The sequence below is a fragment of the Squalius cephalus genome, assembly GCF_949319135.1.
Source record: "Squalius cephalus genome assembly, chromosome: 1".
Lineage (NCBI taxonomy): Eukaryota > Metazoa > Chordata > Actinopteri > Cypriniformes > Leuciscidae > Squalius > Squalius cephalus.
Genome location: NC_137122.1, coordinates 5,520,776 through 5,548,518, shown reverse-complemented (window position 1 = coordinate 5,548,518; position 27,743 = coordinate 5,520,776). Strand labels below are relative to the sequence as shown.

The 27,743-nt window shown below is 40.2% G+C and overlaps 3 protein-coding genes across 6 annotated transcripts in view; 1 reads left to right on the top strand and 2 right to left on the bottom strand.

The window, feature by feature from the left end:
• The window catches only part of LOC307155885 (uncharacterized protein), a 468,056-nt gene that overhangs the window by 192,382 nt on the left and 247,931 nt on the right, over window positions 1-27,743 (bottom strand). The window lies entirely within an intron of this gene.
• The window catches only part of LOC307155857 (interferon-induced very large GTPase 1-like), a 250,519-nt gene that overhangs the window by 73,182 nt on the left and 149,594 nt on the right, over window positions 1-27,743 (bottom strand). The window lies entirely within an intron of this gene.
• The window catches only part of LOC307169178 (interferon-induced very large GTPase 1-like), a 29,052-nt gene continuing 10,831 nt past the window's right edge, over window positions 9,523-27,743 (top strand). Inside the window, exons 1-2 of one of the 3 annotated variants that reach the window (XM_079889643.1) lie at window positions 9,523-9,634; window positions 18,328-18,439. In XM_079889643.1, coding sequence (XP_079745769.1) covers window positions 9,543-9,634; window positions 18,328-18,439 — 204 coding nt within the window. In that variant the 5' untranslated portion in view covers window positions 9,523-9,542. Of the gene's footprint in view, window positions 9,635-18,327; window positions 18,464-27,743 lie in introns of all 3 variants that reach the window. The other 2 variants (XM_079889645.1, XM_079889644.1) reach the window with 2 other exon arrangements.

Sequence of the window (27,743 nt, the reverse complement as noted above, 5' to 3'; positions counted from 1 at the left end):
TCGGAAGGTTCCACCAGGTCATCGTCTAATGACTCGTTTAAAAAATCAATTCTAACACATCCTCCGATTTGTACTGCTGTTTTTTACATACTCATGCTCTTTCGTGTTTTATGCTCTTTCATGTTTTATGCTCTTTCCTGTTTTGCGCTATGGTCAAAAACTTTGCATCCGTTAGTTTTCATGTGTAGATTTCAATGCATTGCGTTAGTTAAAATGTATAAAGAAACGTGATTGGTTGTTAAAAACGCCAATCACTATGTTTATTGGTTGAGTTGATGACCGTTTGGACGAATCTGGGCATGGGGGTGGGACTAAGCATCAACAATCGTTCCTGTTTGGCTCAGAGAAAGAAACCACATGTGTTTCCTTGACGAATCACTGCTGCAGATTTTGATGACGCAATCACCGGCACTACGGAGCCACTGAATGACCAACAGAGACATCCGTGATAACACGGGAAAACTGAGAATCTCATCTTTACGGTGCATTTTAAAGCATACAGATTGGATTAGCGACTCAAAAGTTATTAAACATTTTAGAACGATAGTTATTTTATGCCGCGGGCGGCCGTATCGGTCTTTAAGGGTTAATTTGAACTGAGCTAGAAAAACCTACACAATAACCCCCTATCATGACCCTCAGACAGGGCCACAGCACCGCTTCAATGTTGCGGTCAGTAAAACCAGAGTGAAGATAGAGATGACCTTTGGCATCCTAAATGCACGTTTCAATTCGGCGCTTAAGAGTCACCAGAGATCACAGATAGTGGCTGCATGTGCCATTCTGCACAATATAGCCACCAGTAGAACAGAGCGAGAACTACCACAAAACCAGCTTCTCCCCGATGAAACTGACCCGATCACACTTGACCTGACCACCCAGCTGGTGCAGATGTAGAGGCAATCACCATACAATATTACACTTAATAAAAGCACATTGAAACTGCAGATATGTCTCAAACTGTTTTATTGGTTTTGTGGGATGGGAGGGAGGGAGGGAGGGAGAAAGAAAGCAAGAGAAAGTTGCATTAATAAATATTCATACTAAAGTGTTACTTGGTTAAATAAGTTATACATATATATTTATATATATATACACATACTGAGATCAGTTTTATCCAGCGGTTTGATTTTGTTTGGAGCCTCCTCAGCTCACAGTCAGCTCCTTTAGTGTACAGTCTAGTTCAAGACTCCTTTAGTGTGCAGTCTAGTTCAAGTCTCCTTTAGTGTGCAGTCTAGTTCGAGACTCCTTTAGTGTGCAGTCTAGTTCAAGACTCCTTTAGTGTGCAGTCTAGTTCAAGACTCCTTTAGTGTGCAGTCTAGTTCAAGACTCCTTTAGTGAACAGTCTAGTTCAAGTCTCCTTTATTGTGCAGTCTAGTTCAAGTCTCCTTTAGTGAACAGTCTAGTTCAAGTCTCCTTTAGTGAACAGTCTAGTTCAAGTCTCCTTTTGTACAGGGCCCTGACTGAGTCTGTTTCCACCTGAAACATAATTCCACCACAAACATGATCATTACAAGTTTCTGGAGGCTCATCAAATCACAAAAAGTTCCTTGATTTCCTACAAACACAGGACTGACTGTAATTTATGTTAAGTTTTTTAACCTTGTTCACATTTCTTCTGAAACCCATTGAGGTAGAGGCCTCAGTTTCTGGGGCAGGTTGTGAAAAATCCTACAATAAAAGAGATGTGTAAGGGCCAGTCCCTTTTTTATGCCACACATTCAAATGTTTGCCATAATAAAAAGCCCAGTGCATTCACATCAGCAACTGTCTGAGAACACACAGACAGAGTGTCTTCATTTCCTCCACCCTAATAAATAAAAATAGGCCAATGTAAAGCATAACTGTTGTAAAGCAGGTTATGTTTGGTGTTCTGTCTGCTGCATACTGACCTCTGTGTGGGAGACTGTGTGTATGTGTGCTGGCTTCAACAGGGACACTGTATTTCCTTCTGCAGAACATACAGTCAGCCATATTTAAAACTTAAAGTAGTAATGTATTGCACACGTACCCAGTGTTACTTGCTTAGAGGAGCCAGCACCAGGGTCAGACTGTACAGCACCTGTAATTCCATCCATAATCGGCCGTCCCTTATTGCCTACTCAGAGCCAACTACTCTGCCAGTGTATTCTGGTTTTCTGAATTTAATTCTTTATTTCTGTTTTCTGCAAACAAGTGTTTGTGATAAAATGTTCACAAAAGTAATAAAAGGTTGTGGTAAATACTCACCACTTTGAATTATATTTTTATATTTTGTCTTTATCTGCTGCCAAGAACATTTGGAGTTGCATCTAAAAATCAATGAATATTAATTTTTCTTAGTACCGGTACATGCACATTTTTATACCGGTATATTATAAAAATAGGCTATAGGCTATATTACACGTAGCCTATAGGCTACACATACATACATAATTTTACATAAATATAGAACGTATTTGTTTAACTTACACATTAACAATCAGCAATCTTTCTCCAACAGTCTTCTCTTGCTTTGGCCACAGAGACCGTATTGTTTCGAGCTTGAAATACATATTTAAATTCATCGTAATTATGAATGATTATCTCTTGCTCCTCCGCGGAAAAATCGCGACCCGCGATTGGTTGTTCAGTGTCGACGTCACTCTTTTATGTGCACGCGCGCGTGGAGTAATCATAGCTTGAGGATCAAAGCCTGAGTTGACAGAGAAAGTTGATGAGCTGCATCATGGTACCAATAAAGCCTGATTGCATCGGTTTGGTTTTGTCAACTCAAAACTAATCCTGTAACCCCGAGTTTGTTCAGCTACCTTCATGGTACAGGCCCCTGGTGTTTCCACAATGTTGGTAACTTGATGCACCTGACGGTGCTGATGATTTGCGGAATGAGGTTCACCTGTGATGTGTTTTTTTTTTTTAAAAAAACAATCTTTTCGGTGTTTCACAGTACACACTGATGATGGCTTAGGCCGAAACGCGTCTGTGAGGACATAGTAATAATAAATGTATGAAAATATAACCTGAGAGTGCGGTTTTTCATCTTTGTTCTTGTAGTGTCTGACACAGAGGAGAAAATATGCTCGAGTCAGCAGGAGGAGCAGTCTAAATAGAACTAAAGATTTTATGCTATTTTGAGCACTAATCATACTTGGGTACATCTGAACTTTTTCACAAAGACCAACACTGGGAAGTTTAATGTTTATTAAAAATAAGGAGCAAGGAAAGTCTTGTAAAATCCAAGGAGCTGAAACTGAAGGTGAGGGTACAGCGTCAGTGCAGGGAGTCTTCAGGATCCACTGAATCCCTTTCTGCTTCTTGTGTTGAAAGAGATAAAGGAGACAAAAACGGGACAAATTATAGTAGCATATATTACATGTTGTGGTATTTAGTATTATTTCCCATTTAGTCTAGTGTGATTTGTTTTTGTAAATGGCTTGCTGCTTTTAAGCATTGTTTTTAATCTCACAAATAAACTTCTATTTCCCTTTCCCATCAATCCAAAAATCAGCTGAGCTGAAACATAATATAGACAGGTAGCTTACAGAAACACAATGCCTAAAAAACGCACATTTAATGAGGAATGAAATGGATATTCTCATTTTATCACTTCCCTATCACACTCCCCAATGTTATATTTAACACCTGTTTAGAAGCCTTTAACTCTTATTACATAACAAAGGATAAAATGCATTAATAGAACGGTTTTAACCATTAATAGGCTGTTCGTGGTTTGTTATGCACTACCAACTTTATCCAGTGACCTTTCTTTTATCTGATAACGTCCCCTAAAACTACTAATTTAGAGAGCAATAGTAAACTAGCATGCTTTAATACACAAGTTAATTTGATTCAGATGTACTGATAATATACAATCTTATTCTTTAAACGACTTACCTTTTACAAGTGCATCACAAACGGTCTGTTCTACCGCGCTGCTGCTACTTTCGGGAACTATTGAGAGGCTCCACGAGCCGCCATTGCTGTGTCGCAGCTCCGACTCTGTCCAGGAGGAAACTCCTTTGACCAATGAGAAACCTCTTGCCACGCCCATTACTCCAAGCTGCAGCTACCCCTATCTCACAGTTTCACACACTTTCACGTGTTTCTTCATTCTGCCGACGGTGTCGCCATTTCTCATTTCACCCGTTTTTGTGCGTACGCCTGGGTCAGAGCTTGTGTGAAGGACCGCATATTTTCCCGTCAAGTTTGCTTTTTATAAATACCAATTATTGCGTAGAGAGCGGCGTACGCCTTCTTTTGTGCGTACGCAACGTTTATAAATGAGGCCCCTGGTTTCTACAACTTTCACTTAGAAGCAACAGTATGTCTTTAAACTTGAAAGAAATAAATATTTGACATTTATTGTGATAATTATCGATATTGACTAATATATAACAATTATCGTGATAATTGTTTTTGGCCATATTGCCCAGCCCTAACTGAAATCTCCCGGTCTATCACAATGGGAAAGTGTACATTTAACGGCTCAAAGATGGTGTGTTTATTAGTTGGCTCAAGCCCGTTGCAAATAATCAGTATCAATCATATTGTACACTGGGTAAGAAGGCGTTGGAGCTGTCTTTAGACATTTAAATAATACATCTTGTTACTTTCAATGAAAGTCAATTAAAAAAAAAAAAAACTTTTGAAAGGAATTTTAATGAATTTTTCGTAATTCGTGTAGGTCATAAATTTCAATCATACTGGTCATAAAAAGGTCTTAAAAAGTCTTAAATTTGACTGACCAAACACTGCAGAAACCCTGTCTTGTCAAACTGTAACCTACAACTGTCACCCAACCAAAATCTCTCTCTCTCTCTCTCTCTCTCTCTCTCTCTCTCTCTCTCTCTCTCTCTCTCTCTCTCTCTCTCTCTCTCACACACACACACACACACTGTTTAAAAGCAAAAAATAAAAGTTACACATTCTACATTGATTAAAAAAAATCAAATGTGTTTTTAATGGTAGTATTATTTTATACAGAAATAAATGATGTATAATTAACATGAGAATAAAGTTAGTGTTCATTAAAATTTTAAGGAAAACAAATATATTAATCTGAAATGTAGAAAATTTATTTTAAATTCATTCAGGTAAAATTACAAAACACATCTCAAGTTCTTTTTGTCTTTTTATTAATTTAATTAATAAACTAATTATATAAAACTATTGTCAATGCACTACAAATAAACTGGTTCTATGCCTTTACTTTATTAATAAAACTTTTTTTAAAAATACCAGGCTTAAAGGAGAACTCCGGTCAATTTTAACATTAAGCTAATTTTTTTGTAAATTTGGATTGCTGTCTGTACAGAGAATAACGACAAAAATCGGTGTTGCCTACACCGTGTTATCCTGTGTTAAATGGGACCAGTTTTAAACCTGATTTTTAGCCTCTTAAGGTACGCACCATGAAAAAAGCAAAGGAAAAATGATTTCTTTGCATTTTTTATTCAATTATGATAACAATAACAACAATCAATTTTTTTTTTTAAATTAGATCCTACAGTATTTTAGATACAGTGCTCTACCAAACGGTTGAGATGTCTGTTCATAGTAAAAGAACAACATTCAGAACAAGTCATATTAAGTGCAATTTCTTGACCAATAAAAAATCTGATGGTTGCTATTGATGGCTCCAAACACATCAAGTGTGTGTGTGTGTGTGTGTGTGTGTGTGTGTGTGTGTGTGTGTGTGTGTGCGTGGTGGTGCAATACTTCAACCAAGATTTGATTAGTACGGAGCCCCCCCCAAGTCCCACTTTGTCAAAAAAAAAATTATTATAACTATCTTGTGGCCTCAGGATAGTAACTCGTGGCCTCAAGATTTTGTTACTATCTTGAGACCACAAGTTACTATCTTGAGGCCACGAGTTGCTATCTTGTGGCCACAAGATAGTATCTTGAGGCCACAAGTTACTATCTTGAGGCCACAAGATAGTATCTTGAGGCCACGAGTTAGTATCTTGAGGCCACGAGATAGTATCTTGAGGCCACGAGTTAGTATCTTGAGGCCACGAGTTAGTATCTTGAAGCCACGAGTTAGTATCTTGAGGCCACGAGTTGCTATCTTGAGGCCACGAGTTACTATCTTGAAGCCACGAGTTAGTATCTTGAAGCCACGAGTTTGTATCTTGAGGCCACGAGTTGCTATCTTGAGGCCACGAGATAGTATCTTGAGGCCACGAGATAGTATCTTGAGGCCACGAGTTAGTATCTTGAAGCCACGAGTTAGTATCTTGAAGCCACGAGTTAGTATCTTGAAGCCACGAGTTAGTATCTTGAGGCCACGAGTTGCTATCTTGAGGCCACGAGATAGTATCTTGAGGCCATGAGTTACTATCTTGACGCCACGAGTTACTATCTTGAGGCTACGAGTTGCTATCTTGAGGCCACAAGATAGTATCTTGAGGCCACAAGTTAGTATCTTGAGGCCACGAGATAGTATCTTGAGGCCACAAGTTAGTATCTAGAGGCCACGAGTTAGTATCTTGAGGCCACAAGATAGTATCTTGAGGCCACGAGTTACTACCTTGAGCCCACGAGATACTATCTTGAGGCCACGAGTTAGTATCTAGAGGCCACGAGTTAGTATCTTGAAGCCACGAGTTAGTATCTTGAAGCCACGAGTTAGTATCTTGAGGCCACGAGTTAGTATCTTGAAGCCACGAGATAGTATCTTGAGGCCACGAGTTAGTATCTTGAAGCCACGAGTTAGTATCTTGAAGCCACGAGTTAGTATCTTGAAGCCACGAGTTAGTATCTTGAGGCCACGAGTTGCTATCTTGAGGCCACGAGATAGTATCTTGAGGCCACGAGTTACTATCTTGACGCCACGAGTTACTATCTTGAGGCTACGAGTTGCTATCTTGAGGCCACTAGATAGTATCTTGAGGCCACAAGTTAGTATCTTGAGGCCACGAGATAGTATCTTGAGGCCATGAGTTAGTATCTAGAGGCCACGAGTTAGTATCTTGAGGCCACAAGATAGTATCTTGAGGCCACGAGTTACTACCTTGAGCCCACGAGATACTATCTTGAGGCCACGAGTTAGTATCTAGAGGCCACGAGTTAGTATCTTGAAGCCACGAGTTAGTATCTTGAAGCCACGAGTTAGTATCTTGAAGCCACGAGTTAGTATCTTGAGGCCACAAGTTGCTATCTTGAGGCCACGAGATAGTATCTTGAGGCCACGAGTTACTATCTTGACGCCACGAGTTACTATCTTGAGGCCACGAGTTGCTATCTTGAGGCCACGAGATAGTATCTTGAGGCCACGAGTTAGTATCTTGAGGCCACGAGATAGTATCTTGAGGCCACGAGTTAGTATCTAGAGGCCACGAGTTACTACCTTGAGCCCACAAGATACTATCTTGAGGCCACGAGATACTATCTTGAGGCCACGAGTTAGTATCTTGAGGCAACGAGTTAGTATCTTGAGCCACGAGTTACTATCTTGAGCCCACGAGTTACTATCTTGAGGCCACGAGTTACTATCTTGAGGCCACGTGTTGCTATCTTGAGGCCACGAGTTGCTATCTTGAGCCCACGAGTTACTATCTTGAGGCCACGAGTTACTATCTTGAGGCCACGAGTTACTATCTTGAGCCCACGAGTTACTATCTTGAGCCCACGAGATACTATCTTGAGGCCACGAGTTACTATCTTGAGCCCACGAGTTACTATCTTGAGCCCACGAGATACTATCTTGAGGCCACGAGTTACTACCTTGAGCCCACAAGTTACTATCTTGAGGCCACGAGTTACTATCTTGAGGCCACAAGTTACTTTCTTGAGCCCACGAGATAGTATCTTGAGCCCACGAGATAGTATCTTGAGCCCATGAGATACTATCTTGAGATACTATATTGATCAAATATTTCTCATCAAATATGTAATTTAATAATATTAAATGTATCATTTTACCAACACTAACCCTTTTGTTCATTGTAAATAGCTAATTTTACCAACATTAGCTAATTTTACCAACATTAGCTAGCTTCTCTACCCTAAAAGGACTACTCAACCGTTTGGTAGAGCATTTTTTGAAAAAATTATTTGACCCTTATAAGACTTATTTTTGTTTAATTAAGTTACATAATTCTATTTAACATCTCCTCTGAAACGATAATATGTCAACAAAATAGTTTTACCTTTAAAAGTCCCGTCGATATGCGTCATCAAAGGATGAGTAAATTTTTGCTGTGTCACATGCTGTTTGAAGGAACAATAAAAAGGCATGCTGCTCACAGACACAGCGCCATCTAGTGGATTTTTTTAGCATTGCACAACTACACCAAACAATAGAGATGACTCATTCAGGTTGAGTTAAGCTTGATGCATTTTTCAATTAAATATAGTGACTTAAAGTGGGGTCTACCAAACGGTTGAGTAGTACCTTAAAGGGTTAACATCCTTGATGTGTCATTACAAGTGCACAGCCATGTGAGTGATTTTATTCAGAGTGAATTTAAGTGTCAATTTACAGGAGATCTGAAGACATCAGCATAATAAATGAGGTGAAAACAGGAACTATTGTCATGAAATAAAGAGTGTTTTCAGCAGATCTGTTAATATTGATGAGCCTCAGACTATCAACACTCATTCAACAAGCCATTCAGGACCATCAGCAGATCATCTCACTTTATTCTGAGTGTTTGCTGTTAGAAACACATTATTTGAGTCAGGATACATGACAAAAGCCTATAAAACTGCTATATTGAAAGATATCTCACAATATAACATAAATCATCAATAATAAAACAAAATAATTAAATAACCTCTCTTTATGAACCTCTTCAGGCAAATAACTACAACACCATGATATGTGAATCTAAATATAGTTTGACTTTAACTATTAATTGCAATAAAGTAATTCCATTAACATGTTACATATTTGTATGTACAGAAACTGACAAAGTCCTTCAGGTATGCAGTATGAGCCCTTGCTCGGTTTTACATGAAGAGCTTTTTTGGTCCAATATGTCTGAATAAATATAAATAACTAATTTAATCAATTAATTAATTAATTAATTGTGAAGTATTTTTTTTTCTTTCTTGAGACTTTGTGTTTAAGCAGGTCTAAGCATGTGTCCTAGTAACACTAGTTGATTAGTTTATGCATTGAGATGTTCTTGCATCTCCACTTGCATTGTTTGTCAGAGGCCTGATAACTTTTAACAACGTATTTAAACAGGAAAGACAAGTAACTGAAACAGGCATTTTTTGCTTTCTTTTCCTCTTAAGTCACATGAACAACCTCATGTGAACCAATGAATAACAATAAGTTTTCTGTGTAACATGATCCTTCAGACAACTTTGAGGAAATGAGATTATCACGGTCCAAACTGAGTGCTGTTTAAAGCTACACTGTGTAACTTTTTAAGTGGATTCTTAGCAAAAAAAAAACACTTTAAAAAAAAATATATATATGTGCTCATTCATGTGTAATTACTTTAATCAACTAATAAAGTATTCTCGCAAGCGTAGAATCTGCCATTCAGAATACTCACATGTTCACTTTCTGGTATGTCATGTGATTTCAAGGAACACAGACATTGTTTATGCGTCTATATAAAGGCCTGCTTAAAACTTTCATTTGCTATTTGGAATTCAGGACATGCACAGACACACAGACAGAGACATCAACACACAGGTTTGACTTTAGTGCTTAATAAGATCAATTGTATTAGTTGTATATATATATATATATATATATATATATATATATATATATATATACAGATTTTATTCAAAAGTTTGGAAACATTAAGGTTTTTATTAAGGTTTTTGAAAGTAGTTTCTTAATGTCATCTAAGTTTTTTTTTTGATCGAAAATTTGACAGTAATACTGTTAGTAAAGTAGTAATACTAATTCAGCTTAGCAACACAGGAACACATTACATTCTACTATTACAACAGAAACCAGTTAATTTAAATTACAATAATATTTCACAGTATTACTGTGTGAAATTAAGTCTTCTTACAAAAACAACAACAACAAAAAAACAAACAAACTTGTTTTGGTTTCCAAACATAAAATATCAGCCGTTGCAATGATAGAGTAAAATATGTCTTATGTCTGTCAGGTCAAGAATGCTGCTAGATAAGCTGCTAGATAAATACAACAGATAAACACATTTTACTAAATAAATGTAAACATATAACTGTAGTTCATAACTTTGACAAATAGTCTAGAATTAAATTAGAATGTACATTGACATGGACTTCTTGTCAAGTGTTCTTCAAAAACTGCAAACAACCTTTTTTTTGCAAATTTAATAAGGTCTAACAGAGACACTCAACATTATGTGTAATATAGAACAACAACACTTAAAGCCTTTTACTCAGAGTTTTTGTTTGGATTCATCAAAATGTCTCATACTATAACTACTATATTGAAAGATATAACATGTAAGATGATTAAAGTCAAACTAACCAAATAACAGACTTGAAAAACCTTTTCTGGTCAAAATCTTCCTGTTATATCTGACAGACTGAAATGCACCGATGTGGTTTACTAAATGTCATGTGATTTACAAGAGTTGACAGGATGTTTTTTTATTTTCTGTAAGCCGCAAATCCTGTTTGACAGGATCTGTATCCTAGTGTGTGGTAATGGCATTGAATCAATGTTACAATGTGATGTTGGTTCAACATAAAGCTTGCACTCTCAAAAAATGAAACAACAACTACAACTGATGGTGTTTTTACATCTACTTAATTTTAAAAGAACCAAACCCGCTTTAAAGTGAATCAGAAAGGGAACCAGCCGAAAGTACGTACTCTAACCTTGGTTCCCAGAGAGTAAGGAATGAGTATTGCGTAGCTATACGCAGTGACAAAAAAAAAAAAAAAAAATATATATATATATATATTAGGGGTGCACGATTCAGAAAATTTCACGATTCGATTCGATACCGATTTTTAGTCTCAAGATTCGATTCAAAATCGATTTTTGATTCAAAAACGATTCTCGATTCAAAAAACGATTCACAGTATGTAAATGTAGTTGACTTTTTCCTGCGTGATTGCAGTAGACATACAATTTAAAAGAAAAGAAATAACAAATTAAATGAAGTTTGATATTACTTTGTCTTCATAAAAACTTTTGCAACTAAACAGTACAAAGTGCCAAGCTTTGGCCAGCTTTCAAATATATTTAATTCAAGTTTAAATTAAAACTTAAATTTTTTTTTTTTTTTTTTTACATTTAGCTTTAAAGTGCTGTAGTCAGATCAAACAAACAATACTGCTAAATGTAGTTTAAGGAGTAGACTATTGACGGCAAAATAGGCTACAGAATATTTCGTTCTGTATTGACAGGTGCAATTTTTGAAAATCGATAAAAAAAAATACAATAAGCCTACATTATATCTGCATTTATGTCAAAACCTAGACTTTCAAACATCAAAATGTCACTTATTAATATTAATATTCGTGTCAAAATGACATATAAACATTCTATTTTGCCTGAAAACGCTTCCAACACGCTTGCGTGTCGCGAGAAAAATAGGCGTCGGTTCTATTTCTAGCATGCACGCGGTTTCCGCACGACTCGGGCCACACCTGAGACGCGCGTGTCACGCAGGCTGTGTGCAAGCTCTAACCTGTTAACATGGGAGCCGAAATAAAAACAGACACGCCACACAGCCAGCCAGCCAGCCTTCCTTCTGCTCCGCTTCTGCTGCACTTCTTTTGGCTATGACAAGAGTGTGCAGGCGTCAGTGTGAATTCGATGCAGCGCTATCTAAGGGAATGGCAAGCTAAACTCATTTCAGGACAATATCAAAAAATATATATTTCAAAAAAACAAAAAACAAAAAAACAAAAACAAGAATCGATTTTTGGAATTCTATGAATCGATTTTGAATCGGTAAAGTTTGAATCGCGATTCATATGTGAATCGATTTTTTTGCCCACCCCTAATATATATATATATTAAAGCCTTTTATTTAAAACGCAGTGCAGCTGCTCAGCCAGCACACAGCAGAGCTGACTATTGCGCTGATTGGCTGGGCTGAGGGAACTGCACGAACCTATACGACAATTCACCATGACGTCACAACAGTAATAGACGTTCTTCCGGGTGGCAAAAGCCGAAGCGTTCCTATGACAACGCTAGTAAATTGCTTGGAAAGGAGGCCCACCGTCGACAGTAAAAATGTAATAAAAATAAAAAAAATAATAAAATATAATGCATTTTTTTATCATAATAACAACTGTGTTTAATGATATAAGTAAAAAATATAATAAATATGTAATATAGTAGGCCTACACATAATTAGCAAAATACTCTCTATAGCTCTTTTTTCTAGCCAAAATAACGTGCTATAGACTATCGTGGTCATTAAATGGCTTTCCTGAGGTAAATGTTATGTAACAATTGTTCTCCAGCTGTTATATCGACCTTTGCGCGGTTGAAAAACACTGATTAGTCGATATTATGTATGAGGAATATACATTTAGGTAAGTTGCGTGAGAAAATGGATGTGTAGTGAGAGCGTGTGAAAAGTGACAACAATTGTATGAGGCGCCACGTAGGATTTAAATCAAACTTCGCCAATACATACATAACACAATACAATTATAAATTACTCGCATATGCATTTATTGGATGTTCAAAATACATATATGAAATACTCGTGCACACTAATATGAAATCCATACCAATACATATTATGTTAGTAATGAATGCTTGTTAATAACTTGCATATAGGCTACAAATAAACTTGACGCACGCTTACACCTATACTTATAAACTTCCATGCATACACCTATAAACACTCGTCTCGCACATACACTCGCAGCACGCAGACACACCTATAAACACTCGCACATATATACATATAAACTCGATGCGCATACACATCCATAAAACACTCGCGCATACAAAATAAAACGTGGATGCATGCTTTAGTTGTGTAGGCTATGTATGCGAGTATTTATAGGTGTATGCAAGCGTATGCATTCATTACTAACATTGGTATGAATTTCATATTAGTGTGCACGTGTATTTCATATGCATTTTGAACATCCAATAGCCTACATGTATATGCGGGTAATTTCTAGGTGTATATGCACGTGTGTTATGTATGTATTGATAAGCGAAGTTTGATTTAAATCCTACGTGGCGCCTCATACAATTGCGTGAGTCTCACGGTCAGTCGCTATAACCTCCTCACCCACAGGAAATCGATAAAACCCTACACCTTTTGCTGTATATCTGGCAGCACGCAACCCCAAACACAACACGTTTTCATCATCGTTTCAACTTTGATCAACAACAATGTTTTTAACTATGTAACTGTTGCAGTCGCCGGCTGGATCTCTTCAGTTAGTCAGTGGAAGCCGCTCGCGTTCTGCCACCCGGAAGTGACTCGGCGCCTATTGTTTACAAACATACTGAAAAGGCCTATGGTGAAGCGGAGAGGAAGCGCGATCCTATCAGAATGGGCGTGGCTACAGACTATATAAGCTCATTCATTTCCTTCTCTCTGGGCCTCGAGTGAGTTCACGTAGTGTTTTAGCGCAGTGCTTCTGTGTTGTAAGTCACACGCATCACACATGACCAGCATCGGCCAATAGTGAGCCTACGTGTTAAGGACACTCCCCCCCCGCGCTGGGCCCCCCGTGAATTTTTCGTCAACGATACCAGGGACACCGAAACACCGGGGAACATGAAATTTGGTGGGCATGTAGCCCCACTAGACTTTTACGGAAAAATTTCGTTTGGTCCCCGGGGGCCACTCCCCCCCCCCACGCTGGGCCCCCCCAAACCCAAAAAATGCAGTTTTTCCTAAATAACTACCTGAACCATGGCACCGAGGATGAAGAATTTTGTATGGTATGTTGGTCTACTAGACTTTTACGGAAAAATTTCGTTAGGTCACCGGGGGCCACTTCCCCCCCCCCACGCTGGGGCCCCCGTTAATTTTTTGTCAACGATACCAGGGACACCGAAACACCGGGGAACATGAAATTTGGTGGGCATGTAGCCCCACTAGACTTTTACGGAAAAATTTCGTTTGGTCCCCGGGGGCCACTCTCCCCCCCCCCCCACGCTGGGCCCCCCCAAACCCAAAAAATGCAGTTTTTCCTAAATAACTACCTGAACCGTGGCACCGAGGATGAAGACATTTTTATGGTATGTTGGTCTACTAGCCTTTTACAGAAAAATTCCGTTTGGTCCCCGGGGGCCACTCCCCCCCCCCCCGCGCTGGGCCCCCCGTGAATTTTTCGTCAACGATACCAGGGACACCGAAACACCGGGGAACATGAAATTTGGTGGGCATGTAGCCCCACTAGACTTTTACGGAAAAATTTCGTTTGGTCCCCGGGGGCCACTCCCCCCCCGCGCTGGGCCCCCCGTGAATTTTTCGTCAACGATACCAGGGACACCGAAACACCGGGGAACATGAAATTTGGTGGGCATGTAGCCCCACTAGACTTTTACGGAAAAATTTCGCTTGGTCCCCGGGAGCCACTGCCCCCCCGCGCTGGGCCCCCCCAAACCCAAAAAATGCAGTTTTTCCTAAATAACTACCTAAACCGTGGCACCGAGGATGAAGAATTTTTTATGGTATGTTGGTCTACTATACTTTTACGGAAAAATTTCGTTTGGTCCCCGGGGGCCACTTCCCCCCCCGCGCTGGGGCCCCCGTGAATTTTTCGTCAACGATACCAGGGACACCAAAACACCGGGGAACATGAAATTTGGTGGGCATGTAGCCCCACTAGACTTTTACGGAAAAATTTCGTTTGGTCCCCGGGGGCCACTCCCCCCCCCCCCGCGCTGGGCCCCCCCAAACCCAAAAAATGCAGTTTTTCCTAAATAACTACCTAAACCGTGGCACCGAGGATGAAGAATTTTGTATGGTATGTTGGTCTACTAGACTTTTACGGAAAAATTTCGTTTGGTCACCGGGGGCCACTTCCCCCCCCCCACGCTGGGGCCCCGTGAATTTTTCGTCAACGATACCAGGGACACCGAAACACCGGGGAACATGAAATTTGGTTGGCATGTAGCCCCACTAGACTTTTACGGAAAAATTTCGTTTGGTCCCCGGGGGCCACTCCCCCCCCCGCGCTGGGCCCCCCGTGAATTTTTCGTCAACGATACCAGGGACACCGAAACACCGGGGAACATGAAATTTGGTGGGCATGTAGCCCCACTTGACTTTTACGGAAAAATTTTGTTTGGTCCCCGGGGGCCACTCCCCCCCCCGCGCTGGGCCCCCCCAAACCCAAAAAATGCAGTTTTCCTAAATAACTACCTGAACCGTGGCACCGAGGATGAAGAAATTTTTATGGTATGTTGGTCTACTAGACTTTTACAGAAAAATTTCGTTTGGTCCCCGGGGGCCACACCCCCCCCGCGCTGGGCCCCCCGTGAATTTTTCGTCAACGATACCAGGGACACCGAAACACCGGGGAACATGAAATTCGGTGGGCATGTAGCCCCACTATAGATTTTACGGAAAAATTTTGTTTGGTCCCCGGGGGCCACTCCCCCCCCCCGCGCTGGGCCCCCCGTGAATTTTTCGTCAACGATACCAGGGACACCGAAACACCGGGGAACATGAAATTTGGTGGGCATGTAGCCCCATTTGACTTTTACTGAAAAATTTTGTTTGGTCCCCGGGGGCCACTAAACCCCCCCCCCCCCCCCCCCCCGCGCTGGGCCCCCCCAAACCCAAAAAATGCAGTTTTTCCTAAATAACTACCTGAACAGTGGCACCGAGGATGAAGACATTTTTATGGTATGTTGGTCTACTAGACTTTTACAGAAAAATTCCGTTTGGTCCCCGGGGGCCACTCCCCCCCCGCGCTGGGCCCCCCGTGAATTTTTCGTCAACGATACCAGGGACACCGAAACACCGGGGAACATGAAATTCGGTGGGCATGTAGCCCCACTATAGATTTTACGGAAAAATTTTGTTTGGTCCCCGGGGGCCACTCCCCCCCCACGCTGGGCCCCCCGTGAATTTTTCGTCAACGATACCAGGGACACCGAAACACCGGGGAACATGAAATTTGGTGGGCATGTAGCCCCACTAGACTTTTACGGAAAAATTTCGTTTGGTCCCCGGGGGCCACTACCCCCCGCGCTGGGCCCCCCGTGAATTGATACCAGGGACACCGAAACACCGGGAAACATGAAATTTGGTGGGCATGTAGCCCCACTATACTTTTACGGAAAAATTTCGTTTGGTCCCTGGGGGCCACTTCCCCAATAGAATAGAAATGTACAGTTTTCTATCATCTTGCTGACAACGTTTCTTTAGTCATTCGGCAGTCTTGCAGCCTGAACCCCTGCAGGAAATCCACCCTTACACAAGTCTATAACAGAAAAAAGAAAGTCAGACCATGTAGGCCATAGTGGGAGAAGATAAAAAAAAAATTATTTTCTTATTTTATCTTTGTTATTTAAAAATAAGAACAAAGATACACATTCAAAATACACAACATAATATACAAATTAAATAAACAATGGTTTATATTTTTCAGTCACAGTAGGTATATGCCTATTGAATAAACAAATATAAAAAATAAAACACCCAGAGTTAAATTAACTCTGCTCAGAGTACATTTGGTCCCTCTCTCTCTCTTTCCCGCTCATTTGCAGGGTCCACTTCACACACACATGATTCGGCACAGTTTTACATCAGATGCCCTTCTTCACACAACCAAGCACTGAGAGTGCTGGGACACACATTTAGTCTCATTCTACAGAGTGTTTAAGTAACTCTGAATCAGTGTTATAGTTAAAATGATTAAGTGATGAATTAATTGATTGAGCATTAGTGATGAACACCTGCTGCTAACAAGCAGAATCGCTGTAGGAAAGAAAAACACATTAGGTGTTCGACACATTATCAAAAAAAAACAGATTTGTGAACATTAGTGAAACTGAAGGTGTTGTAATAAAAACATTTGATCATTGTAATGCGGTGAATCCGGCCAATTGTGGAACAGCTGTGTCGTCATCAGAGCTTGTGTAGCCGCTCTGGAGAAGCTGCGCTGAATGAACCGGATAGCTGCCAGTTTGACAGTTTGAGTTTTTGGTCTTTGTAACATTGTTTTCCAAAACACATAATTTGTTGAAAAGTAAACCACAAACAAAGCTGATCATGTGATATTTGTTTTTCAGCATAAATAGAAGTAGAAATATTCACAATTTTTCTCCTGATCAAGTGTCTTTTCGACACTTTTGATTTTTAAGTACTTTGTAGGATTTTTTTTACACACACACAGCCATCAAGAATCACCATTTGAGGCATGTCACGATTTTGGTCAGGGATAAGATTAGTGAATTATGATGCTGAATACTATATCACCTGATCCTTTTTGTTTCGGGCTTTCTTTGCAACATATTATGTGGTTTGGTAAACACTTTTACAAAGACCACACACTCACATAAAAAGTCAAGAGTCAAACTGTCCAACTAAAGGAAACACTAATCACCATACTGATGACCACATGTTTTCAAGAAATCATGAACATCTGTTAACCTCTGTTAATTCTCAGAATAACTCTTGAGAATATCTGCTGAGATCTTGAGTGATTTAGTCCTCTTTTATTTCCAGTTAATTTCAGGCTGTTATAGTATTTAATTTTATGAGAGTGCAAGCATGGTGTTAAATCAACATCACATTGTAACATTGATTCATTGGGATTACCATTGATTTTTGGATGAAATTTTAAAAAAAATTCAACAATAATTGTGGGTGCAAAAGTGATGTTGATTGTGTGCAGTTAACATTGACAGACTTACATTGATTTAACATTGTTTCGATGGTTGCTTGCTATCTTGCACCCTCATCAAACACACCTGAAGTAGCTAATCAATGTATTCAGGATTACTAGAAAGATACAGACAGTGGCCCTCCAGGACAGAGATTGGAGACATAATATGTCCAGCATATATAATACAGACGACGAGCAAATGATAAAGCTCGGGTTGCTGAATTTTAGATCCCTTTCTTTAAAATAACTTATTATAAATGATATGGGGTACACTTTACAATACAGGTGCACTAGTATGCATTAATTCATGCTTAACTAATGCACAGATAATCATATGTTAATGTATAACTCATGAAGAACTAAACCATTAATTAATGATTACTGCATAGAAACTAATAAAGGTTCTTCATGATTAATAGATTGTTATATAGGAATTGTTATTAATTAAATGTGTCTTAATGTATTAATTCATTAATAACATATAGCATTAACTTATAGTGTAAATTAATGTGTTAATTACCACAATGGGTCAAAGGCAAAGCTATTATCAGAATGTTGTGTGGCACATTTTTTTATGTTTAATTTTACCTTTCTCTCTAGTGATATAATGACAGATTCAAATCTAAATGTTAACATGGACACTCCTGTAGAGACAGAAGAGAAGAAGAGCGAAGACAACATCAACAAAAAACAACACAAGTCAAATCCAGAGGTATGCAGAAAAAAATAAAAAGCTGTAAGTCCTTCATAAAGCTATAAATTGACAATTACTTGTATCCATATTATAAAAAAATGGCTTTCCTTATGCAGAAGCCATCTCTTTCTTTTTTGTAGTTGTGTCCCAGATAGCAGACTAACATTGAAGCAACATTGAAGGTTAAAACTTAACATTGATGTTTCATCAGGTTTGCAGCCTGAAACAATGTTATTTCAATTGTGAAAAATAGATCAAGATGGACATATAGTCAGGTTCACTTTATATTTTTGTGGGAATTTTTATGGGGATTTGCATTTGCCCAGATGTCTATGTGGCGACCATATTGATTTTTAAAAAAATGGCTGCCGTAAAACATTAATTTGTAATATCTCGGCTTCTGAATAAGCTGGTATGTTGATTTTAACTGCTAAACCCACATTTCAGGGTCAGGGAATACAATGGTGCTAGTTAAAAGCTACAAGACATTACCACATTAACCCATAGATGCATAAGTGGGTAAAAAATGACTAGTTTTCTTGTAATATCATTGTAATGAAAAGTTGTTTGCATTTAATATTACATGTTCCTTAAAAAACATGTTTTTTTAATCATCCCATTGAAATACATCCACAATATGGGTAAAAAAAACTACACATCACAAGCAGTTGGTCAGATAACTCGGGAGTTCCTTTTATTGAAGAGTTTAAAATTAGCTAATGTAAAATGTGGATGTTCTGGAATTATCAACATGCACATTTAGACCACAGTATGATTAAGCAACCTTTTTAATTAGACAGTTTCTATACATCATTATAATCATCATCGCTTTCATACATCACAGCTTGGGAATCGTCATCGTTCTGGCACTGGCTGCTGCACTGACACATGTCAGTCCAGGCTAAGTCCTTAGCTCTGCAGGAGCACCTCTCAGAAGAGCAGTCAGATTTACACTTGCATTGAACCAACTCAAGGATGGCCTTTGGGGCTGGGAGGACCTCTGTGGTCAGCCTGTGTCCATACTTTTGTTTGGACATGGACTCTCAAGATGTGCTGCTTCAGAGCTCCAAGTGTTGGAGGGAACTAGTCACTTTCTGCCCTGTGTTTGCAGAAGAGATGTCATCGCAGTTGAGGTATTGCCTTGATGATGATCCTCTTGGATAGGTAAGCTGCACATATAAAGGATTCCAAGGCTGACAGCATTCCTTCTTCTGTCACATCTGCTTCATCCAAAAGCATCTGCAGAGCTTTGACAATATCTTCATCTGCTTTGAGGTAGACCTCCAGCCAGGTTGCCTTGCCTAGTGGGAGAACCTTCCTGTGTTGTCAGTCCCAGTGAATGCATGGAAGGCTGGCAAAGCCTTTGCTCTTTCTTTACCCTAGAGCTCGCCACAGTGGTTTAATTTTCACAACACCAGAGGCCATAGAAATGGATGTGTTCTTCAACATGAGATCATAGTTTGCTGTGACTAGCACTAAAACATCTGTATCTGGTGAGAAAAACACCAGCTGTGCATCATGTGGGTTTCGCTATGAAGCCAGCACAGCCTGGTGGATCAGCAGTGTGTCTGCTTCTTCGTGGTTGTTTTCTTCAAAGACATGGTCTTTGTTGCTTCTAGTGAGCCCAGAAGCAGATGTGATGATCAACTTGGAGGATACCTTGTTGTACTCCAGAGTGTTGGCAGCAAGATATTCAGTCAGATCACTCTTAGTCTTGTCATGGGAGAGGAACCTGCTCATTGGGAGGTTTTTGATGTTGGTTTCATCTCTGACTTGATACTGAATATAAGCTTTTCCTTGTCTTCGTTTATCTCTAGTTGCACTCTTCAGAGAATCTACCCTATATGTGTCAAACATGAGGATGATTTCATCAAAATCTTGTGTTAGTTGCATCAGTCTGTCATTGAAGCAGCCACTCAGATCCTTGACTGTCAATACAGTTGCTGTTTTTTTTGCTCAGCTTCTACACAAGCACCATACAGTCCATCAGTGCTATCTTCCGACTTGGCTGATCAGTAGGTGTGAGGTCTGTGAGTCCTGTATCCATTGCATCTTGGTGAGTAGAACTTCCAACTTGAGGCGGCTGATGGTCTTCATGGGGCATGTCTTCTTTTGTCAGCTTCTCAAGTAGATGGATTAAGTTGGACTTGTCATGGCATGACAGAATTGTTCCATCATTGTTTGAACAGTGCCCTTGGTGTCAGAGTGAAATTCTGCCAATCTCTAGGTGTGGTGAAGGCTATGTGATGATGTGGGGCTATTTTAATTCAAAAGGCCAAGGGAACTTTATCAGGATGCATAGTATCCTGGATCCATGAAGTAACTGGCCTTTAAAAATAAAAATATGCCTGCCTCTATGGGAATTTAACATAGGGGTGTCCATAGGCTTGGGAATCGGTTCCAGGTTCCGGTTTGGAACCGGTTCCAAACGTTCCGATCCATCGGAATCGTACACGTCCACACGTTAACGATTCCACTAACGATTCCGAACGTTCTGTTCCGTCCATTCCCGCGTCGCGGCACGACGTCACAGTATGTGACTGGATTTTTAAATCCCCCAAAAGCGCCATTCCCGCGTGCAATATTTTTTTCCCCCAGGATGGTAGAAGGTACCACCTTTTTTCACCTCTGATTGGCTAGAAGGGCTCTCCTCCGATTGTTTATTTGATTTGGCCGTGAAACGTCATCTCTGATGAGAGAGAGAGATGGTAGTGGTGGTGATGCTGTCGGCTCTCGCGCTAGTCTGTTTTGATCTTCTTTACCGCCAACAGAAGTAAACAAAGTCAATCCAACAGTGTGATAAGTGCGTGCCGTCAGATTTATATTCCAAGTTCACATTTTCATAGCCTGTTTAGATCGAATCCATGAACCGCATTATTACACCGTTTTCTATGGCTACGCGATCTATATAAAACAAGTTACAATCATAAAATAGCAGAGTGCTATCATGAAATCGTAAAGGCTGTGATATGCGCAAAAAATATATGCGCTGTTTTTTTTTTACAGAGAAGCACGAGGCTTTAATTATTTATATGCGTGCAGATCAGCTCCGTTCATAGTAAACGCTGCTCCACATATACTCAGTCTCCTCATGTGCTGTTTGTTTAGGTTTCCGATAATGTACGTTTGGGAACGCAAAACCTCGGACGCATATTTCATATAACTGTCATCATTTATGCGTGTCAGCATCTCAGGGGGGAGCACAACAAATATGCTCAAACATTTAAATAACATCCATGGCATTAAATACCAGGAGTGCACTATATTTGACAGCCTGCGCTCCACAAACAATGGTAGGTTGGCTTATAAATGATATCAAAACATTAATGCTAGATGTAAGTAACCAATGATCAGCCTGGAGAGATCAAGGATCCTCCCAGAAAAAGCAGACATGCTTGTTTTTCTGCACAAGAACTGCTAGAAATTTTTAAATGTTAAATGATTAATTGAAGTTTTTGTGAAAACAATAAAAGTTAAAGTTAAAATGTAAGCCATGATGCGTTGTTTACTCTTTTATAGTTTAGCACACACGACTAAGTGTGTTTACAATACAAAGCTTTGTTTTAGAAATGTTTACTTTTTTTAGAAATGTCAAAGCATTCAACTTCTGTATTGATATTGCACACTTGGTTTTCATTCTCTAAAACCACTTTAAATTAGACATTCAAAGCCAACAACTCTCAAAGCCACCCTGTAAATGTGCAGCAAATGGTACAGGAATCGATATGGGAATCGATAAGGAATCGCATCGATAAGCAGACTCGACAATGGCATCGATATCGATAATTTCTTAATGATGCCCATCCCTAGGTGTCCAGACTTATGCACCCTGTGTGATGCTGCGGCGGAGACAAGGAGAAAGTGGGATCCAAATGCAGTGTAATTTATTAAATAGACTCTAGACTTTACAAAAATAGATTCCGGGAACATGACTCAGGACAGGACAACCAGGAACAGCACTCAACAATGAAACAAGAACTCACAAAGACTGAACTCAAACACAGGGCTTAAATACAAGGGCAAACAAGCTAAACAAGATAACAAGGGGGCGTGGTCAATCTGAAACACCTGGGGAGACTAATCAACATAATGGGGAACAGATGAACACGGGACATGACAGAGGAACACAGACCTGAATCATTACATAACCCCCCCCCTTTAAGAATGGCTTCCAGACACTCCCCAGAAAACAAAAGTCCAGGAGGGTGGTGAAGTGGAGGCGGTCCCAGGGGAGGGATGGAGGGCCAGACCCACACAGGAAATAATAATAATAATAAAAGACCAGGGCAGAGCAGGCGAAGTAGGCGACCAGGGTGGAGCAGGCAATACAGGAGACCAGGACGGAGCAGGCAACCAGGGCGGAGCGGGCGGTGCAGGCGACCATGGCGGAGCGGGCGGTGCAGGTGGTGAAGGTGACCAGGGCGGAGCAGGCGACCAGGGTGGAGCAGGCGACCAGGAGGAGCAGACCCCTCTGAAAATCAGGACGGAGCAGACGACCAAGGCGGAGCGGACCCCTCAGACAACCAGGGCGGAGCGGACCCCTCAGGCAACCAGGGCGGAGCAGACGACCATGGCGGAGCGGACCCCTCCAATGACCAAGGCGGAGCGAACCCCTCAGGTGGCCCGGGCGGAGACCACCCTTCGGGCGGCCAGGGAGGAGACGACCCTTCGGGCGGCCAGGGAGGAGACGACCCTTCGGGCGGCCTGGAAGGAGACGACCCTTTGGGCGGCCAGGAAGGAGACAACCCTTCAGCCGACCACGGCAGGGCCTTATTGCCCCCACTCAAAATTTCCTTGGGGGCGTCCATGGGATCATGGGCAGGAACAGACACTGGCTCAGGAACAGAAACCGGCTCAGGAACAAACACTGGTTCAGGAACAGACACCGGCTCAGGAACAGACACCGGTTCAGGAACAGACACCGGCTCAGGAACAGACACCGGCTCAGCGGTGGCCATCTTGTCCGGAGACACTGGCTTAGCGGCGGCCATCTTTTCTGGAGACACTGGCTCAGCGGCAGCCATCTTGTCTGGAGACACTGGCTTGGCGGCGGCCATCTTGTCCGAAGACACTGGCTCGGCGGCAGCCATCTTGTCCGGAGACACAGGCTCGGCAGTGGCCATCTTGTCCGGAGACACTGGCTTGGCGGCGGCCATCTTGTCCAGAGACACTGGCTTGGCGGACGTGACTTGAACTGACTCTGGAACGGCAGACGTGACGTGAAGAAACTCTGGCTCGGAAGGGCTGACGTGAAGAAACTCAGGCTCGGCAGACGTGACATAAAGAGTCTCTGGATCAACAGATATGACGTGATCAGTCTCTGGATCGGCAGCTATGACGTGAACCATCTTTGGATCTGCAGAACTGACGTGAAGCGTCTCTGGAACAGCAAAAGTGACGTGAAGTGCAGGCTCAACAGGACTGAAGTGAAGTGCAGGCTCGACAGGAATGTAATCAGGCTGGACGGACGGGACGTGAATTGGCTCAGGCTCAGAGGGTACTGTGAGCTTGTGGGGTTCTTCAACTACCAAGCCCACAGTAAATGATGAACCTCCCAGGAGAAGAGCCAGGTTGATATACCCCTCTAGGGTCCATCCGGCATTATCATCCAGCATCAGAGCGATCTCCTCATCTAGCCCACTCCAAAATATGTCCATGAGTTGAGAGTCCTCTAATGATGCTAAATGACAGCATGTCAAAAAGTCCTTAGCATACCTCTCGATGGGTTGGCCATCCTGGAACAGAGAGGATAACCAACTTCTTAGAGCACCGTTGCTTACAGCTACTGGATCCATTTCTTGGTGAGTTCTTCTGTGATGCTGCGGCGGAGACAAGGAGAAAGCGAGATCCAAATGCAGTGTAATTTTTTAAATAGACTCTAGACTTCACAAACATAGATTCTGGGAACATGACTCGGGACAGGACAACCAGGAACAGCACTCAACAATGAATCAAGAACTCACAAAGACTGAGCTAAAACACAGGGCTTAAATACAAGGACAAACAAGCTAAACAATATAACAGGTGGGCGTGGTCAATCTGAAACACCTGAGGAGACTAATCAACATAATGGGGAACAGATGAACACGGGACATGACAGAGGAACACAGACCTGAATCATTACACCCTGTATTTTAAGGAAGAACATTTATTTATTTACTATACATTATTCATTCACAAAGAAAATTGGTGTCCTTAAAGGTTTGATTTTTCCATTTTTTTTTAATTAAGGCATTAACCCTCTGGGGTCTAGGGTGTTTTTGGGGTCCTTGAGATGTTCTGACATGCCCTGACATTTGTGCTTTTTTCAGTTGCTTATAAACATATTAATGGCAAAAAAAATGTACACACTATTTAGCACAAACAGGGCTACCATGAAATGTGAGCAACAAGAATGTACATGTCTGCATTTTTGAGAGAATAATGTTTATGCATGGTTATTGAAAAAACTAAAAACTAAAGTTTCTGAAATAAGGCCATAAAACACATTCTAAATATGTGCCAATAAGACTTTTGTCTAATGGATGTCATCACCTAGTGTTTTTTCTTCAAAATGAAGTGAAAATCACCCTGCCTTATCATTCACATAACACAATACATTGATTTGAATTTTGCAAAGCACTTTCTGTTTGGAAAGGCAATATTTGGAGTGGGCATCAACGATCATGCATATTTAGTGGTTCACACCTTAGGAGACAGTGGGGCCTGCATACTTAATGACCCTTTCATTCAGGTGAGTCACTGAGCCACAAGAATGCAAGAGCAACAGTTGGAAGCATCTCAATTCTTTTTTATTTTTCCACATATTGTGCTTGCAATTTGGCCTATAATATCCAAGGAAAACATGTCTAGTAATTGTGCAGTTAATTCTCATACTGTATTTTCAGTTTTGGAATATTTATCCTCTCCCCAAATTTGTCACTAATAAAACACAATACAAATTATTTAAAGAAAAGGCTTATATTTACCTTTTAATAGTTTGTTTACATCTACCTTGTAAATATATTTTTTTTATTAAAAAAGTTACAATTACAACAACAATTCAAGTGTAATCTTTCTTTGTAAAAACTAAAGTATACATTTTATCATACATATTTCAAAGTTAAGGATTTGATTGATTATTTGATAACTTTATTTTTGACAAAACATACTATATTTATCATAAGCAAATATTGGCAAACAAAAGCTTATTTGAGGTGGCAGATATTTTACAGTAAAAATGTATAATCTATCCAAAACTAATCAACGAAATGTTGTCTTTCATATGTCTGTAACATAGGTCTTTCATTTTTATTATAAGAAATATAAATGTTAATTTGCAGTTTTATACATTGCTTATACAAATACATTTTATTTCAACATATTTCAGTCGATATTTACTGAGTATAGCAATACAGTTTGCTAAAACCGAAACATTCATTCACAAACAGAAACGCCTGACTGTAACGTTGTTTTTATGAAATATTAGGGCATATAAATGTTAATTTTCAGTTTAAAACGTTGCTTATACAAATAGCCTACATTTTATTTCAACATATTTCTGTCGATTTTTACTCAACTCAGTACAGCAATACAGTTTGCTAAAACATCATCATTCATTCCCACAGAGACGCAATTTAAATTTAAACTGTCTTTTTGCGAGCTGTGATAAACAGCGCGCATCTCTGCGGCTGCCGTTCATTCATTCACAGAAACGCAATTAACTTGAGAAGGAAAAAAAAAACTTACTACATATTCGGATCCTCTCTCCTGCAATACCCGCACACTCTGAGGTAGATTTTCCATTATTATTATTTCTCACAGCGCTGCCAGATGGTGTAAACACGTAGGCTACAATGATCTGAATAAACTTGTGTTTTCTCGAGCTGATATGGGGGGCGTTCACAGGTTTGCTTGGATTGCCTCAGTAGTTTGCGTTTGAATAGCACGCGCTCTCCGTGGGCGGAGTCACATTATATTTGAATTAGCTCTAATTAGCTCGACTGGAATCGCTCTCTTTTAATACAGATTTCACAAGATGAGAATATTTGTTTTTTATAAAAATTACCTCATTTAAAAGAATAGAATTCAAGCTTCATGCCTGTGTATCTGTATGCCTGTTTGACTGATTATTCGCTGAGTTATTGTTCATTTTCGGACGCGTTTCACAATGGACTACACTGACAGAGAGAAGGCAGAACTCGCATCACTTTTATTTTTCTTTATTTGGCAAAAAGCACAACACTTTGTTTTTATTGTGAGTATACACAAAAATAATACACATTTAACAGAATCGATTGATGTTTGAAACTTGCTTGTAATATCAAAGTCAAAAGAGTATTTCGGGTCTCAATTCAACTGATAAGGAAAAAAGCGAGCAGATCATGCCGGCGTGATTGCCGACCTCAGAGGGTTAAGTTCAATTTCCAAAAGATGATTTTTTATTCCTATTTTTAGTCAACTTTAGCATGGGTGTCTAAACTTATGCATAGCACTGTATGCCCCGATTATCTAGATGGTTCAACAGATTATCTTATCAGATTTTCCCTTGGTGTGAGGTGTGTTAAGAGTGTCCGAACCTACTCGGAAGAACGCCGGAGCCGCCCGATCGCGAATCGTAAATATTCAACATGTTGAATATTTACGATCAGAAATCCTGTTGTGTGGGGGGAACTCTGAGGACAAACGCGCGCACGCTCTGGAGATTATCATGTGAAAGGATACAATATCCAATCAGAAAGCGAGATGATGGAAGACGGATACATAAAAATGATCAGCTTGAAAGAAAGGATCAGCTTGTTGATCATTCCAACAATTATTGTTGTTCCAACAACAAAATCATTCCAAACACTATGATTGCAATTTCTTCTTGCATATCATCCGCCATGCTTATTCTGAAGTCTCGCAAGATTTCGTGAGATTTCCTGTGTTCACAGTCGAGACTCCGGTTGAAAATCTGTTAGTGTGTGGTGTGCTGTCTTTGTCACATCATGGCACACCACACACTATAGGAGCAAAACCCTTAAATCTAGGATTTTTGTCCTCATGTTTGTGGTCTATCACATTTTGAAAATCTTATAAGATGTAAAAAATATTTTGGTGTGTACCCAGCATTTATGAGTGATATAAAAAATCTGATATGAAATATGAAATGGAATATGAAATGTTAACTTTTCATTACAAAGATATTGCAAGAAAACAACCACACAGGGTAATTTTTTTACCTACTCATGCATTGAAGGGTTAATATGGTAAAGTGTAACTAGCACCATTGTATTCCTTGACCCTTACAGTGTGGAGTAAAAATCAACATTCCAGTTTATTCAGAAGCCGAGAGTTAAAG